We start from the raw sequence: 19,284 nt of genomic DNA on the forward strand, positions 1-19,284 counted from the left end.
CTGGCTAGATATGCAATGATAAACTGCGTATGTATTTGCATTTAAACCTTGGGCAGGGGGGTAAGTCAACGCACACTTCTCCGAGCAACACTGTTTACCTTATAAACGCAGATGTACAGGCTTTGCTAAATGGGAGATCTTCAGTATATGTACTGCAGGCAATTGGCAAGAGAAAGTTACCTGTGATCTTATACATGTAGGCACAAATCGATTTTTCTATCATTTTCCTCATACTTATCGTTTAAATCACAATGTAGATGTACAAATATATGTGCATAATAGAGGTAGATTATGGAACCTAGAAGTATGCATGTTACTCTAGATGCGACATATATGTAGTCAATCTATACTAAACTCCCCACCCCCAACGCCAACCCCAACCCCAACCCCAGGGTAAAAAAAATGTATGTTGGTTACACCATCAAGATGACCCTAACTTGAAATGGGAAAATTTTAACAACAGACCCCCCACCAACCCCTCCCCACCTCCGGAAAAAAAAAACAAAAAAAAAAACAAAAAAAACAAACAAACACAACAAATTCACTCCTGTATTTTATCATGTGCAAGATTTTGAGTTCAAGTGTACACCTTTTACACGGCAGTCAGACATATGGGTTTAGGAAACGGGGATTGCCAGGCATCTTTGCATCCACCATGTATGTACCCCGATCAGCCTCCTGGATTAAATGCCAGAGCTGAATCAGCAGAGAGCTGAGTTCAAGGGAACTGCCTTAGAGCCCTGACAGTTCGACAAGACAGCGGGTTTCATGGTCTAGTCACCCTGGACCCAGGTATGATTACATGTACTAACCAATACATCAACTTGCATGTAGGTTTGTTCACAGCTCTCTTGAAGAGGATCAGGGGGGATAACTCCATGAATTATTCTAACATGGCATGTACATGTCAATGGATAGTTAGACTGGTGTCAGATATATTTTGTAACACTGTACACACAGAGTTGGTCAAGCCCTTCAGTTTTGGCATACACATAGATGTATGCATAACGCTTCACAGTGTTATACAGTAAATGCATGCGGGACAAGACTGGTACTCCAACATGCATGATGTCTGATTTATAGCAGGTTTAAACATGTATAAATTCCTTGTGCAGCAGGATGTAATTGTCAGATTCTTGCAGGGTCTTAAGTTACAGGCCAGTTCATACAAACTCCGATCTTACTGCCTAGTAAATACAGGCAATACATGTAAATTTTTCAAGGACGTTTTTGGATCCCGTGGGGTGGAGTTGGTGTGAAGTAGGGCCCGGTGTCATGAAACTTCTTAAGTTATTTTACTTAAGCAACATAATACTATACTTATGAAGTATTTGATTTAAGTTTTGTTGAGAAACACTTCATTCTGGACTTAAGAAAAAAACTCTGACTTAAGCAATTTACTTAAACAACTTAGGAAGTCATGTGAAACTGGCCCCAGGACTTCAAGTCATTGTTATGTCATGAATGAATTGTAGCCTAACATCTACACTGTTACAATGTTGTATCACTTTATATTGTACCCCCCCCCCCCACCCACCCCCCCATTTAATCTGAAATCAAGGTCCTGCTGTGTCAAGATCTTGCTGCAGGGCGTTTGACTGGTCTCCATTAAAGTGTATCTGCACCCAGTATACATGTACATCACCCATGTGTAGATAGATGAAAGACATATTTGAAAAGTATTGGCTACATGTAATACAATAATGTGTACATATTTTGATAAATGTAGCAATTATCTAGGGCTATCTCCAAACTATGTATTGGGTAACATCACAAAGTTTCTTTGTGGATAGCAGATTCATTTGGCTGATCTTTCAATGTACATTCTAACATAGTTATCAAGCATGAGAAGATTAGAATGTACATCAGCAAAATTAATCAGAAGTTGTTATCCATAAAGAAACTTTTGTGATAAAGGTCATAAAGGACTTATGTATTGGGTACATACATGTAGATGTATGTATGCATGTATGTGTGTATTTGTGTGTGTATGTATGTATGTATATATGTGTGTATGTATGTTGGAATGTATATATGTATGTATGTAGCTGTTTTACTCAGTTCAGAATGTTTATTGCAAACTTGGTAGAAAACTTGGCACCACCTTAACAGTACATGTACTGTTATTTGGCACAGAGTCAAATAATCTGGGCACAATAGGAGCTTTTGTGATATCTGTTAAACCAAGCTGATGAGAAACCGGAGCTATTGGTTTGGCTAGTGTGTATACTTGAGGTGATTAGCACATTAAACAGTCTATAACCTAATTAGTTCACCAATACCTTTTTATCCACTGTATGCCTCACACAAAACTTGGAACAAACAAATATTTGACAACTTTAAGAGAGGAACACCAGTATGTAATGAACCAACAGCACCTGTCATACACGATACACACCGGCCTGCCCATGAAAACTTCACAATGGCAAATTCTGACTTAATTCTGATAGTAATTAACTCAAACTGAATATATCACACAAAATGGCCAGTGACCATAAACATCAAATTTGTCCACCCTCATTCTTATAACAGATCCTCTACATTCTATATTAAACTATATTTTTGAGAGCATACACTACATCAAAACAGTAACATGGTTACATACAGCACATTTTTGTCAAAAAATCTACGGAATTATTGCTACTATTTTAGAATTGCCCAAATAATTACTTTTCACAAAATATCAGCTAAGTTTGTGCACATATAAACATTCAAAATCAGGCAAATAAGTTCCTACAATTCATAATTTAAAAATTGGATTGTAACTTTATCAAATTTTAGTATTATTTCAACACTATAAATGCAACAGGTGCAAATCTGATATTTTCCAAAACATATTATCTTGAACTATTCTTGGAAAATACAGAAAAATGAATTTGATCAATGAACTAATCACCCCTATATACACGTACATGTAGGTCTAGCCTCTTTCAGTAATAACCCACTATAATTTTTGCCACGCTTACATCAGTACAAACAATAATACTGATTTGTCCTTAGGTGTAAATATTTTTCCATGAGCAGTGTTAAAGCTGTTGGTGATTGAATTCTGGAGGGGTTTAGTCTCCAGGTAAACTGTTACCTGTACACACCTGTAATCAGGCTTAACCACCATTCCTGACCTTCTGCTACTGACTTGAGCAGGTCAATTTACAAATTTACCCTGGAAAAGCACCCAGAGAATCACTGTATTTCAACTATAGTTTAGCATTTTTCTTGTGATACATTTTGTTTGATTCTGGTTGATTCATCCACATTACAGGGCCACTAGCTAGTTTTTTGTAAAGTTTGGCTATTTTCTTATCAGAAAGTGTGGGCATCAGGTGACCTATAATATTAAACCTCTTAATATGTGCTATTAAAGTGGAGTTTTACATGCCAAGCTGAAAAGGAGACACCACAGAAAGAAATTCAGAATTTTTGAGTTGGTTCAGCCAAATTCAAAAACTAAACCTCCTGGGTCTGTATCTTCAGAAAAAAGTCAATTACGACAATTATAAGAAGAAATCCATCAATGGTCTAAACTCTCTGCTCATTGAGATAACATGCATATGAGGCCGCACAAGATTTCCACAATGCAACGTTCGCTTGTGGATCGCACTTGTGAACAATATGATAAATTGAAAGCCAATTATAAGTCTAGTAAACCAAAATACAACCTTCCTTTTCTATCCATGATGTAAAAGTATTTGTTATTCCCAACGATCTATACAGAAGAATTGAAGTTGCGTAAGCTAATAAGCCGCATAATTGCTTTATAATGACACGTCTGGATCAGAATGACATTTGAAGTTTGACCATCGTGCGTCGTCTAGAAAACAAGGGGAGGTAACCCACTCAAAAAAGTCAGTCTTCAACCATGGTTCAAAACAAAAAAGGGACTTGAGTGAGTTAATGGTCAAAGGGAAACCCTGGACAAAACTGATCAATCGATCATTCACTCAAATCCAGGTACATGTCAGTAGACATCTGAAAGTCTCAACTTCATGTAGATAACGTCTGAAATAACAACACAATTTTCTCGTCGTCGGCGTTAAGGTGAAAAACAAGTCCACCATATACCAAGGCGGCGTATGATTCAGTATGAGATGTCATGGTGATTAGGCCGGCGTAATGTTATGATCCCTTTGAGAAACAGTGCCCAGGTCTGCTCAAAATCTGACTCGGGTATATGTATAAACAGGCTGCTGGTACCTGGTCACCAACTTCTAATAAACCCCTTGGATAATAATTTACCTCGACTCTTCATTTTATTTCCTGAGTATCAACCAAAGCCAAAGGCCACTATATTTATTTATTTATTGATGTCACTGGTGTTTTACGCTGTACTCAAGAATATTTCACGTATATAACGGCAGCCGGCATTATGGTGCAAGGAAACCAGAAAAAGGCCACTATAAGGAAAAAAGCCTGACACATGTACATGTAGCTTGAGAATGCATACACCTGAGAAATTATGAAACCTTTTTGCAACTAATTCACCATAACTGTATACACCTGAGAACTTATGAAACCTTTTTGCAACTAATTCACCATAAATGTATACACCTGAGAACTCATGAAACCTTTTTGCAACTAATTCACCATAAATGTATACACCTGAGAACTTATGAAACCTTTTTGCAACTAATTCACCATAACTGTATACACCTGAGAACTCATGAAACCTTTTTGCAACTAATTCACCATAAATGTATACACCTGAAAACTTATGAAACCTTTTTGCAACTAATTCACCATAAATGTATACACCTGAAAACTTATGAAACCTTTTTGCAACTAGTTCACCATAAATGTATACACCTGAAAACTTATGAAACCTTTTTGCAACTAATTCACCATAAATGTATACACCTAAGAGCACATGTAACCTTTTTGCAACTAATTCATCATAAATGTTGCAAAAAGATTACATGAGCTCACCTTTCTGCAACAAATGCACCATAAATGCCAAACACAGTCTATACAGAAGAATTAAATGTTTGTGTTGTTACATGTAACAAATAAAGAATATTTGTGCAATGGTCAAGGTGTTTGACAATCCAGAGTCATAACCTTGGCAGAAATTTAGGTCATACAATATGGTTTAATGGTGTGAAATGTATTAGACTGCAATTAGGGACATCGTCAAGTAACACGGATGTGAACGTAATGCAACAAACAACAGTTTATGAATCTGAAATCATGAATATTTTCACGATTTTTTATGATTTCTTCATGATGACCAGAGCTCAATCTGAGGTCTGTGCATCATTTTTATTTCGAGCTCTTGAAACAAATAAATCCCCAAACACTGTGTCTCATAATGTATTAAATCACAAGACTCGTGACTCCTTCATGTATATATTCAGAGTTCCCCTTGTACTAACTGATTCAAAACTGATATGTGTTCCTACTTATATGATGTACATATGAATTAATTCAAACTTACCTTACTGCTGTTTGGTCTCTTTGCTGATTCTGTATCCGACGAATCCTCTATAGTAAACGTGTGATTGGTTGACAGTGATTTGGTGTGCAGAAGTGCAGATTCAATGTTCGCTTTTTCTTGCCTCGTTAGAACTTTGTCAGAACTTCTCCCTCGGGCTGTTTCAGACTTCACCCGCCTCTCAGTAGGTTGAGTTTCTGAAGAGGAGCTCTCTGTTTTTTGGAGGAGCTTTTCTTTGATTTTCATTTCGTGTAGATCCCGTAAAACAGCGATCTTGGACTCTTGCATGACTCTGCTCAAATCTAGGTCATGTTCTTCACGCATTCGTTTGATTTCAGCGTCTTTCACATTATCCGAAGCGCATTTCTCCTTGTACTTTTTTTCTAGCTCCTTGTTTGTCAATTTCACAGATTCTAACTCTGACTTCAGAGATTCCACCAGATCTTCATCTTGATCGTACGACACAGAGTTCTCACGACTGAGCGAAATCTTCTGAAGCTCCAGGGCCACTCGCACAGCATCTTCTTTCTCCTGAGCGAAATGGGTCTGCATATTTTTCACTTCCTCGTCTTTATAGCGCAAGACCTGTCGAAGCTCCAAATCTTTCTCTTTCGAAAGCCCCTCTTTCATCGTAGCCACTTTTTTCTCCATGTCTGCTTTCAACTTATTTTCAAGACTTTCGAGTTTCCTAGACCATTCTCTTTCGTACATTGTCTTAAGATGACGACTACCTTGCTCGCGCTCAGAGATGTACTGTCTATTCCGTGCTCTTTCCAACTCCAACTCCTTTTTCATGCGGGAAAGTTTATTTCGCATGTCGTCAAGGGTTACCGCTCTGTGACCTCCCTCTGACTTTGCCGGGCTTGCCACGCGCTTGTAGTCTCGCTGAGGGTAGTTATCAAACAAGGCAATGTCGTAAGGTAGACGCCCACTTGCATACCCACTGGCTGTTACCTCCATGGCATCGCTGCGGAGCATCGTGGGAAATGCACCCAGTTCTTCCGCTTAGCCCTCAGTTACCATGGTGATCTGGAACAACAAATATAAAAGTGAACAGCAACCTACATTATTATTCATCAGAATTTTTTAATTTCTTATTTCAATAAATGATCAAGTTTAATCTAACAGATGTTGGGTTTTTAAGTGTTATTCTGTTAGTCAGTCTGACTTTAGAACAGTCAGTCAGTCAGTCAGTCAGTCTGTCAATCGGCCAGTCAAATTCTCGACATTCTTTTTTGATGACTGATTGCTATATTTAATGCTACCCTAATTGCTCAACCCTTTTGCATATGAAAGAGCAACTTTCAATGCAATTAATGCACATTTTTTATTTGATTTTTCGAAGACAAAATTACATTGGTTGGTTTGGCCAGATTCAGGGCTTCACAAAGAGTATCATTTTAGCAGTCAACACAGAGTAATACCTTCTGAATATGCTTGAATAAACACCTTGCAAACATGCAGAAAGGTTGGTGAATGACAACATATATGTATACTCAAGAATTTATATTTTGAATATTGTTGATGTTTTCAACTTTCGCTTTTAAGTATTCAGTTCAACTCTTGGATCAACGAGTAAAGCTAGAGACCAGGATCCTCATTCTTTTGAAAAATGCAGAATGCAGTTACATGAGTGGTATTTAATGGAGTCTGCCATAAAACTGACAACAAGTATTGTAAACAATGACCTACTTGAACACCCAGGTGTTAAACGTTTCTGGACTAGATCATATAAGAAGACTGATAAGCACTGAGTTTGGCTAGTTGACAACGTGATGACCCTACACACAAAGGAAGCATTTGACAGGTAAAAATGTTGACAGGACATTCCACCCAGGCTGTCAGCTAGTGACCTAGCAAGTTCAATGTTTGTACAGAATCTTGCATTTGAGTGAGGTTGACTCCAGAGCGCTTGACATTTGAAGTTCTTCAAGGCACAAGGCTCAATTGTTCAAACACATACAAAGCATTAAAGTCAGGAATTAATTAACAGCCTGGATTGAAGCTTCCATTTGACACCTGCATATACACCTACACTCAACAAAATTAAAAACATGACACAGAGACTTACTGTCTATTCATCAACTTTTTCGCATGTTTGTACGGTGTTTATTCAAGCATATTCTGAAAGCCTTATTCTGTGTTGGCGGATAAAATTATACTTTTTGCGATGCCTCGTAACTGGCCAATCAAACCAGTGTAGTTTTATTTCCAAAATCAAAGTAAAAACGTACATAAACTGCACTGAAAGTTGTTCTTGTATATTTGAAAAGTTTGAGGAATTTTCGTACATTTGTGTTTTTAGTATATCATAATATAGGATGATATGCTGAACACTCTCACTTCATTGTCAAGTCTTGGTCATTAAGTGAACGTATATATGTTAACTTTCAGTGCGGTTTATGCACATTTTTAACTTGATTTTGGAGATACAACTACAATGGTTGGATTGGCCAGTTTCAGAGCTTCACAAATTTTATCAGTAAGCAAAAAAATAATACCTTAAGAATAAGCTTGAATAAAACCTCACAAACATGCAAAAAGGTTTAAGAATTACAGTATTCTATATTTTCAGTCTGACCCAACACAACTCATGACAACACAATTTGTATTGGCCTCCAGGCTCAAAACAATATGGTACGTGGGAAGGTCTGGCAGCAACCTGCGGATGGTTGTGGGTTTCCCCCAGTTTCCTCCCACCATAATGCTGGCTGCCATTGCATAAGTGAAATATTCTTGAATACAACGTAAAACACCAATCAAATAAATAAATAAATCAAAACAATATGGCAGCCACTCCATGAGAGAATGAAGAAGTCCATTTCAAGTAAAAATAATATAAGAATTCTGGTAGTTCTAATTTTCATCAATCATTAACCACACAATACTTCCATCGCAAGATTCCAATAAACAGGTGTCAAATTTTTAACAAGGGTGCATTTGGAAGAGACAGCTGTTGTGAAGACTTGACCTAAGTTATAATATTTTTAATACATTGTTTGAACAACTGACTCCATGCAAGTACACATGTACTAAAAATTCACAACCTTTATTGCCCGAGGGTTATAGCCTGTTGAATTTGTCTACATTTTAGCACATTTAGCCGTGGAGTTACATATAAAGTTGGTTACACGCTAGAAGCATGGATTTGGTAATTTTGTCATGAGTGCCATTAATACCGAAATCAGCTTTCGTTCTAAAAATCCTCTTAGTTCAAAGTTTAGTTTACTTCTGCTCATAATCCGGATTTAGGTTATCATAAAGTACAAGAAACTTAACTTTACGTGATGTAATACAGCACTAAGATTCAATTAACCTTTCTGTCAAGGTACATGTACTGTAATTTGCATGTTTGCAAAGTGTTAATTTAAACATAGTCTGAAGGCATTCTTCTTTGTAGACTGTAATAATTATACTTTTTGTGAAGCCCGGGAAATGGCCAATCCAACCAATGTAGTTTTGTCTTCAAACTCAAATTACAACTGTGCATAAATTGCTCTGAAATTTGCTCTTTCACATGTGAAAAGGTTCAGGGATTAGGGTGCTGTAGGTTACAAACTAATACTGGTACATACATGTAAATAGATGACCCAGACTACTGTACACTGTCTAAATTATAATAAATGTACACTAAATATACTGTATTTCAACTAAAGTTTATTTCAGCTAAAGTTTAGCATTGTTTAGCATTGATGCAGCTGCGAAATCTATAAGCACAGACAAACATGAGGTTCTTTGATATTTCACACAGTCAGATCCAAATGTATGTTGAATCAATGTTTCAATAATTTGACAGCTGACAGTCAGACAGTTAACACAGTTGTTATTCTGTATTTATATAGGTCTCTGACATACATATTGTAAGCGGAATGATATGCATAATACAACAGTTTATAATATTACCCACCAGTACTTCACCCAAATCACAGAAGTGAGTATTGCGGATATATAAGAGAAAAATTCAAAGCGAACCAACCCTTGGCCTTGGGCAAATAACTGACAAACTTTTCATCATGCAACGCAAATATGTTCACTTGTGGAGTGAGATCAAAAGATTATACCCAATGCTGCGAGTCAACTGATCTCCAACTAAACTTCATGTAAGACAACCTGAATCACTCAATGTCTTAATGAACTAACCCCAAGCTACTTGTCCAGCCAGTTTACCTACACATCAACTGTCTATCAAAATAACCTTCCATGTACAACATCCATGGACCTCAGTCCTCCAAAACCTAGAACTAATGCCCTTAAATATTCTTTTAGATATTTTGGGGTGACACTGTGGAACCTGACTCCCTATTCATGTTGAAAAATTACAGAATGTCAATGTTTTCAAAAAAAAAAAATTTGAAGTTTTTATTATGTTAAAATATGCCTCTGTTGATCAAATATAGAATTTTCAATGTTGCACTATGCTGTATATGGTCGGTGATCACCTATCAGGTTCATCTATGTTTCATATATATTGTATGTATATGTAAATAACTTTTTGATTTGATTTGATTGGTGTTTTACGCCGTACTCAAGAATATTTCACTTATATGACGGTGGTCAGCATTATGGTGGGAGGAAACCGGGCAGAGAATACCTTTTTGTGTAAATTCATGTAAGAAGTGTTAGGCAACCTTTGTGGACATTAATTTACTGATCACCTGTCTCACCATTTTCCAGAGTTTCCACATAAACTCTTTTCCTTAGGAACTTCTCAAGTTCACAAACGTTCAGCACCTCAATTTTTTCCAAATGTTCGTCTAGTCTGAATTACTTTTTATGAAAGTTTTTTTTCTGATGCCCGTGTTACAGTAGATGTGGTCGAAAATAGTTGCCTAACATTTTTGACAGGCCACATGATACAATTAGACATTTTTTACCTTTATCGATTCGAACTAGAAACTCCCATTACATGCAGTTGCGGGATAGGTTTGCTTTGCAAATAAAGGTAACATTTAAGTGTAAGCTGCAGTCGTACATGATCCATCAAGAGTTGGGTTTGAACTCACGACTCTAGACCAAGGGTAAATGAATTAAATTGATTGATTTATTTCTTTTAACTATTTGACTGGTGATTTATGCCATACGTAACAATTTTTCACTTTGACATATCTGGCAACGAATAACATTATGGTGTGAGGAAACCGGAGAGAGAACGGCGGAGAAGCCCACGACCATCCGCTGGTTTAATCTGGATTAGATCAGCATTCGCTGTACTTGAGGACAACTCAGCAAACTGTTGTCCAGTTTACAAGTGCATGTAGTATGCAATGTCACATTGATTTTCACTTCAATGTCTGTATTTAATATTACCGAATTATTGGGATGACTGCATTTGACTTGAAAAATTGCCATAAAGGTGCATTTTTAGAGGCAAATAAAGGCGACAAAATATCACGTTTGTTGCCGAAACTTACATTTTCCAGCAGGATATCATCTTACCTTATAAAAAACACTCTTCAGAAAAGTTTTCTATGATCAATAAAACTCTCAGAATCGGGCAAAATGAGTAACTTTGTCACAGAAAACATTTCAGGTCAAACAGAGTGTATGTGAACTATCCCTTCCCAGCCAACACATACCAAAACATAATACACATATATACAGTAATGCACCAAAAATAAACATAAAATACAAACAATTAGAGCCTAAGCCCCACTTACTGCTAAAATAAACATGACCTATTATTGCAAGGTATTTCTAATGTTACATACATGTACCTCCATGACCTATTATTGCAAGGTATTTCTAATGTTATATGCATGTACCTCCATGACCTATTATTGCAAGGTATTTCTTATGTTATATACATGTACCTCCATGACCCATTATTGCAAGGTATTTCTAATGTTATAACCGTGTACCATGGCCTATGCATGCAAGATGGCTGCAGTTTTATGTAAACCAGTTGACCACAGAGACACGTAAGACCTACACATAAAATGTAGGATGTCTGTGATTTGTCTTTGCACACTGGACATTACTAAGTACATGTGGGAGCATTCATGATCCAAACTTGGAAACAACTCAAGACAGTACATGTGTATAACAACAAGACAATAAAATATGATACTTTCTTTCCAGTTAAAAACTGGATTTAAATTTAACTCCACTTAAGAACATCTAGAACCTAATAATTTTATTCTACACAAGTACAATAAACATGAACATATATATATATATATATATATATATATATATATATATATATATATATGTAGACTTTTACCTGAGAAATACAAACTATTATACCACAGTTTTACATATTCATGCATATTCATGTATATAACACGGTTGTGGGTTTCCCCTGGGTTCTGCCCGGTTTCCTCTCACCATAATGCTGGTTGTATAAGTGAAATATTCTTAAGTACAGCATAAAACACCAACCACACGAATAAATAAATCAGTATATGACATCTTTGTGAAACTGGGTCCTGATCTCTACCTACACTACATTACAGCTGCACAACTGTTGCGCTCAAATTTTAACATCAGCTGATGTCATGAATCAGTCAGTGTAGTGGAGCTCGGCTGTTTTAGCTAGAAACTCAACCTTTGCGTGTACCTGTTGAATTTCCCCTTGCGCTGCAAATGCATGTAATCCTTTCACTGACCAAACTTCGGTCAAGGTTTGAAGGGTTTTGTGCCAAAATCCTGTAGTCTTCATCGTAATTTGAATTGGACGCATTTCATGGCTTAAGCCGATCCATGAATTCTCCAGGTTTTCTCTCCGTGATTTGCTCCCTTCAATTTGCAAGGCATATTGATGTCAGGCTAACATGAACCATGAGCACGGCCAACAGCTGCGCTGTACAGAATTGACCCTACTGATATATAAATATTGATCCCTCCTTAGTCACTCAGACACATTCTTTTATTTGAGCTGTATCAATCTGCAAGCTCCCTACTCCTTTCGTATTACGTCTCTTTGAATATTCACTCAGTTCTGGAATATGCGGACATAGATCTGTGCTTGGAATACTATTATATCATTAGGAAATAAAAAAAATCAATAATGCAAAAAAATAAGAAATTTATGCAAAAACTTTGAATATGATATCTAGGTAATGTAATTAAAAATGGATTTTTTTTAACACTGCAGATAAGTCATTATAGAAAGGGGTGTAACTCTACTGACAGAAATTATGCATTGTAACAAATCATTGTTAACGAGCTACTACAGTGTGAAGGCTTGTATGTCTCAAAGGCAAGGTCAAATGATAAGGACCGACATTTGCTTTCCTAAATTGTACAAAAATTGCAATGTATTAACACTGCTGCTGTTAGTTTCGGAGGATGACACGGAAACAAAAGTTTTCTCTCGCTTCCAATAGTGGCCTGGTGTGACGTCATGCAAGAACACTTGGCATCAGCCATCGTTGGCGTATGGTAATAGATGACGTCATACTCTCAAATGTGCATCACGTCATTCCAGCATAACTGCCTTACTTGAGATCACATCTACCCGTTTCATCGTCACAAAAGGAATATTATCACGTTACATCAAGAAAATTTCACAGAAACTGCCAAAGATTTTGTTTCTGAGGACTCTTCACTCACTGGGGGTTAGACAGTGTTACTCATCGTAAATCTTTTTGATCCATGATGTACGTTAGCTCCCTTCCCTAGGGCACACTTCATATCAGCTCTCTTCCCTAGGGCACACTTCATGTTAGCTCTCCTCCTTAGGGCACACTTCATATCAGCTCTCTTCCCTAGGGCACACTTCATATCAGCTCCCTTCCCTAGGGCACATTTCATATCAGCTCTCTTCCCTAGGGCACACTTCATATCAGCTCTCCTCCCTAGGGCACATTTCATATCAGCTCTCTTCCCTAGGGCACACTTCATATCAGCTCTCTTCCCTAGGGCACACTTCATATCAGCTCTCTTCCCTAGGGCACACTTCATATCATTTCACTATTTCCACATGGGGCCTCCGTGGCTCAGTCGGTTAGCACGCTAGTGCAGCGTAATGACCCAGGAGTCTCTCACCAATGTGGTCGCTATGAGTTCAAGTCCAGTTCATGCTGGCTTCCTCTTCGGCCGAAAGTGGGAAGGTCTGCCAGCAACCTGTGGATGGTCGTGGGTTTCCCCCGGGCTGTGCCCGGTTTCCACCCACCATGATGCTGGCCGCCATCGTATAAGTGAAATATTCTTGAGTACGGCGTACAACACCAATCAAATAAATAAATAAATCACCATTTCCACCTAGCTTCACTTAGGACTGAAGTAGCACTTCAACTATGCAAACAAGCCCACTAAGGAATATTTATTTATTTATTTGATTGGTGTTTTACGCCGTGCTCAAAATATTTCACTTATACAACGGCTGCCAGCATTATGGTGGAAGGAACCCGGACAGAGCTCGGTGGAGACGCATGACCATCCGCAGGTTTCTAGCAGACCTTCCCATGAATAGACAAAGAGAAAGCCAGCATGAGCTGGACTTGAACTCACAGTGAGAACGCATCAGTGAGAGGCTCCTGGGTCATTGCACTGCGCTAGTGAGCTAACCAAATGAGCCACGGAGGCTCATCAATTCCCCCCAACTTAAATCGTCAAATCAATAAATCATCTGCACATTAACCTCGTGCTGCACGTACATATATTATCCAGCTATACTTTTAAGAATACAGTCTTTCTGGATAGGGGATTTCTTAGATACAATCCATTACTAATTGCCATTACGCACCTATAGCTATTGATTTTACCAATGTCATACTCTACCTGTGGATTCAGCTGGGAATATTTCAAATGCCATACGAATCAGTACACCGTAATAAGTTTACCCAATATCGAGCAGTAATAGAACAGTTTCACGTCAGTGTATAGAGTTCAAAATTCTTATCTACATGTACTATAAGGTTCTATTTACAATACATGATAATGCCCCCCCCCCCCTACAAATATCCCCCCCCCCCCCAAAAAAAAAAAAAAAAAAAAGCTGTGAGGCACTATAGCAGGTCTTTCATTGGAGAATGAGTGTGTACATCTATCAAAGGATATAGGACGTAAGACAAATGAATGAAAGTTTAGATGGGTGAGCACCAAAGGCAGCCATCTTGGGATCACAGAGGGCAATAAAAAGCAATTCCAACCAATGTTTCAAAAATGACTAGGAATTGATTCAGAATTACATCATGTCCATACCAGGGAAAAGCCAACGACGTATGAAAATATGTAGGTCAATAGTCAATGACAACTGACAAAGACAACGACAACTGACAGCAGCCATCTTGGGTCATGGATTACTGCAAAAAAGTCATCCCGTTCATCGTCACAACAATGGCAAGGTCAGGACAATTCCACTTTTGAAAGCGTTTCCTTGAATGGCTTTATCAGATATCCCATTCACAATATAGATGGGACAAGGATCAACAGACCAGACAGAAGGACAGCCTAATTTCCATGTCTACCTTCCACTTCTGAGGCAGGGAACAAAAACTGGACACGCAGGATGGTGGGGCAATATTTCAAGCCTTACAATAGTAAGCAATCAAGAGAATGTAATGATTAATCAAAACCAATAGTAACCAATCAAGAGAATGTAATGATTAATCAAAACCAATAGTAACCAATCAAGAGAATGTTATGATTAAATATGCCTCCTTCACAGACATTAATACATCTGACATAATAGCAATATACCAAATACATCTCTATAGGCTGGTAGGCTAAAAAATTCCATAGGCTGGTAGATGTTACATATATATATATATATATATATATATATATATATATATATATAGGCCTATATATAATGGAAAGTATGTTGTTTTTTGTCACTGTCTCTTTTAAACATGGTTTGTATAACTCGTTTACGTTAATAATTAAACGTAAGTATGTAAAATTACTTATAATTCAGTCCTTCAAGCCACAGACATGTATTATGCCGGTTATGAATGTTTAAAACAGCCATTAACTCAGTGAGGAAACTTTCCACTACTGGTAGCCTTGTGGTAAGAAAACAAAACAAATCCACATACCTTAGAACACAGCCTTACCCTTAACCTGCCTCAAATAGGCCTAGCTATTAAATTAGTCAACTACCTTGCATGCAGAGCAATATTAAACCCACTTAAAATCTATAAAGCAAATTAAGAACTTTAAAGACATTTTGGACTTTGACCAGTGCTTCTCATTCATTCACCAAAATCGGATCGTAAACATCGGAACTTGGCAAACTGGTGATAACTTTTTCTCTCTTTAAAGGTCGACACTCAAGAGTAAACAAAACTTAATTACCACAAAGTGAGTCCTTGGGTGTTGACGTCAATACTGGAAATGATAATCATTAAGAAAGACACTTTCTCCCTAAACTTTCTGGAGGCGTTGTTGAGGCATAGTTCTGTCACTTGTTGTCAGTGTTGTTGTGAGCACGCGGGTCCGGACAGGTCTTCTCGCCCGGTAAACGCAAAGTTGTACCGATAACTTGCGGCCCTCCCGCCTGTGTCCAACGATCAACAAGGTGCTGTAGCACTCCAGGGTATAATCCTGTTAGCAGACATAATGATATATTTTACTGACAGTCCTTACGTTTTGACAACACGCCAAAACAAATGACAAGACACATTGTGTGAATAAACCCGGCCCACTGAAGTTGTGCTTGATCACGTGGCTGGATAAGTGCCCTCGTCGCCAACCACAGAGGGTCACGAGGGACACCCACGAATCGTGACAGAAATCTGGGCTGTTTAAATCCCTTTATTTTGGCCTGTTAAACGTTATGGCTGTATAACACACTGAAAAACAATAAGTGTTTATGGTGAAATATTTCCTCTAACTTTTACACGTGAAAAGCATGCCTACCACAGTGGGAAAAAAATGAGAATCATGTGCTTAGTTTTATTATCAAATCAATCTATATTGATCGATTTATGATCTAATTAATTCAACGCTTGTCTTATTTTATTAAAGATAAATCAGTCACGTTTAAGTATGGGTTATCATTTTATGAATCAATGCATGTAATGAACTGGGTCTACTTTCTTCCAATTAATCTGCATTAATTAATATGGACATTTGTACTAATTAACATATACATGTATTGTACAGTATAAAATTTACTTTTTCAAACTGTTTGAATACTGTGTCGATAGTTTTTATTTTTTAAGAATTTTTTTTTGTAGTCAGATGCTTGAATTCTAAGGTGACCTTATTTAAAGGACAACAGATAATGTTGGATGTAAGTGATTGAGCATCAAGTTCTTCTATTTCTTTTAAATTTATTCCAAAATTCAAAAATAATATTGAGTTTGGCAATGAAAATGCAAAAAGGACATTTTATTGCATTCAATATAGTGCCAAGGAAAAAAAAAATTAGATATTTTCAGATATAGTTCTCAAGTCTTTTCACTCACGAATACAAGTACGGTATTCATACTTTATTTATATACATGTAGTGATACTTTTTGGTCATTTCTGGCTTCCATACTTTACCATCCCAAGTAAGGATATGTGTGTTATGTGTGCAGTAAGGTGTGAACGCATGACACATTGACAGATAGTCTGTAACACTAATGACTGACAGGCCATGCAGACAGCGACTCGCCTGACAGCTAGTCTGCATTAACTGTGACACAATCCCGACCATGCGCTCGTCATCTGCATGAATAACTCTGCTATTGAATATTTAATTTATTTAATAAGACGCCTCCTGAAAACACATGCCAAGAATAACACTGGCACAGCTCATGGTTTAATAAAGTGGATATGTAACATGGCATCCATAGAAATTCCTGCACAGCGGACACTTTGTATAACGTTCATATATAACTTGCTCTGAATACATTCAAGCGTTATTTGCAGTTCTGCGTATCAATACCATGTTTTTGCATTGCTTATCAACAGGCTGAAATTTTCAGCATGGCTGTTGTCAGTGCTTCTGAAGAATCAGAAAGTAAAACATAAAATAATACAGACCTGCTGAGCTCATTTTGTTATGTAAACCAGTACTTCAGTTTTAAATTTCTTCATTTATTTGATTGGTGTTTATACCGTACTTCAGAATATTTTACTTATATGATGCGGGTAGCATTATGATGGGAGGAAACCGTGAGGGATAGCCAGAGGGAAACCCACATAGCCAGAGGGAAACCCACATAGCCAGAGAGAAACCCACAACAATCTGCAGTGTGCTGGAAAGCCTTCCCATATTGGGCCCCCCTGCAGCTTTAAGGATACCACACAGTAGTTTTCATTATTTAGGGTGAAAATTTTCAGGTTTTTAAGGAGAAAAAAACTTAAAAACATGACACTATAGGCTGAAAATTTTGTGATTTTTCCTTGCCATACATGCAAAACTTGAAAATGGCAAAGCTGGTATAAATCTCTGAATCCATCGCGTCCTCCATCTTTAACACCCGGAAATTTATGCTGGGAGAGTGTTGCCTCTCAGCCAATGAGAGTCGTTAAAACTGCCGGCTTGTTCGTGTAAACTCGGAATCTGTGTCCATCATTCCCGTTTCCTGATCGTCAAGCGGAAAACGAACTGTACTGTTCGCTACCTTCTGGGAAGAAGAGTTCTACCGGAAATGTACGAACTGCACTTCGGCGATTACCGACGGCAATTCTCCTATAACAGAAGACTTCAGACTAGTTCTTAGTTATTTCGCTGTAAATTATTGACAAGCGAAATCTTTGAAAATTATAACCACACGAAAATTAATTACTTCACAATATGCCGATGTGGCCAAAAAATCTGAGGATCATTTATTAAATGTACATGAATATATTTTTTAACAACCACAATTGACAAGACTTCATTTCTGTCAAAATGCCAGAAACAAATGTTTCAAATGTAACTGTAATGGTTGAATTATTTCACTATGTGGGTCACACGAGGATTCAAACTCGGGTCTCTGCAGCCGAAGTCCAGCGCTCTACCAACTGAGCTAAAAGGAAATTCCCACTAGCTACTGCTAGTATAAGACTGGAAGCTACTCCCGTTACAAAACTAAGGATATAACTGACAGCTAAACATACCTTTAAGAAGAGAGATAAGTTCTTTGGGTTGAATTTGACATTTAACATTTATTCATTCACTGGATTTCGAGATATACATTTTTAGAATGAGCATCAAATATGACATAAAAAACAGTCAAAACAAAACCAAAATGAAACCCTACAAAATGACTTACGGCAAACTTGTGATACATGTACAGTGTAAGAAACAACTTATGTATGAAATTCATCAACAATACTTCCAACGATTTGTTCACATGTAAAGCACATATTAAAAAAAAAAAATGTTTCCACATAAAACATGTCTGAAGATGTAACCACATCAACTAAATGAAATAATGATCCACAAAAATTCACGATTTCTAAAAGACAGATGAAATCTCGCTGCTTCGGAATAAAGTTTCTTCACAGGGTCTCAGTTAAACATGAAGCTCCATTCCACACAAAAATGCAAACTCAAAGGCTAACCAATTAAAAACAACTGATTTCCAAAGAAATTTCAGGATTAATTAATATTTGTTAATGTATAAAAACAACGCTTGATATATTCTAATGATGATATCCACATGTAGCCTTAAAATGATTATTTAATTATCATACTAACTTTCATCACCCAGCTCTCTACAATGATTTTATCTTCCACAACACTGGCCATTTTTGGTATATCATTAAAGCATGCACTGAAACATATTATAGTATCCATCTATCAAAAACGCTGGTAATATCTTGGAACAATGTCATGAATACAGATTACACAGTGTGCCATTAACCTTATAATGTATTAAATGAGGAGGTTTAATTTTTCATTTTATTAGAGCCAGATAAGTTTTGTCCCTGGGGCAATTTGAGCGATTTAAAGTTAGACGTCATATTTCAATCCATATATCACTTTTTCA

At 37.2% G+C, this 19,284-nt stretch overlaps 1 protein-coding gene across 1 annotated transcript in view; it reads right to left on the reverse strand.

Moving 5' to 3' along the window:
- The window catches only part of LOC135476910 (peripheral-type benzodiazepine receptor-associated protein 1-like), a 152,548-nt gene extending 136,604 nt beyond the window's left edge, over positions 1-15,944 (reverse strand). The window contains exons 1-2 of the mRNA XM_064757055.1: positions 15,671-15,944; positions 5,432-6,457 (exon numbers count right to left, since the gene is read on the reverse strand). Coding sequence (XP_064613125.1) covers positions 5,432-6,406 — 975 coding nt within the window. The 5' untranslated portion in view covers positions 6,407-6,457; positions 15,671-15,944. The remainder of the gene's footprint in view (positions 1-5,431; positions 6,458-15,670) is intronic.
- Positions 15,945-19,284: the final 3,340 nt, after the last annotated feature.

The sequence above is a fragment of the Liolophura sinensis genome, chromosome 10 (assembly GCF_032854445.1).
Source record: "Liolophura sinensis isolate JHLJ2023 chromosome 10, CUHK_Ljap_v2, whole genome shotgun sequence".
In the NCBI taxonomy this organism is placed as follows: Eukaryota; Metazoa; Mollusca; class Polyplacophora; order Chitonida; family Chitonidae; genus Liolophura; species Liolophura sinensis.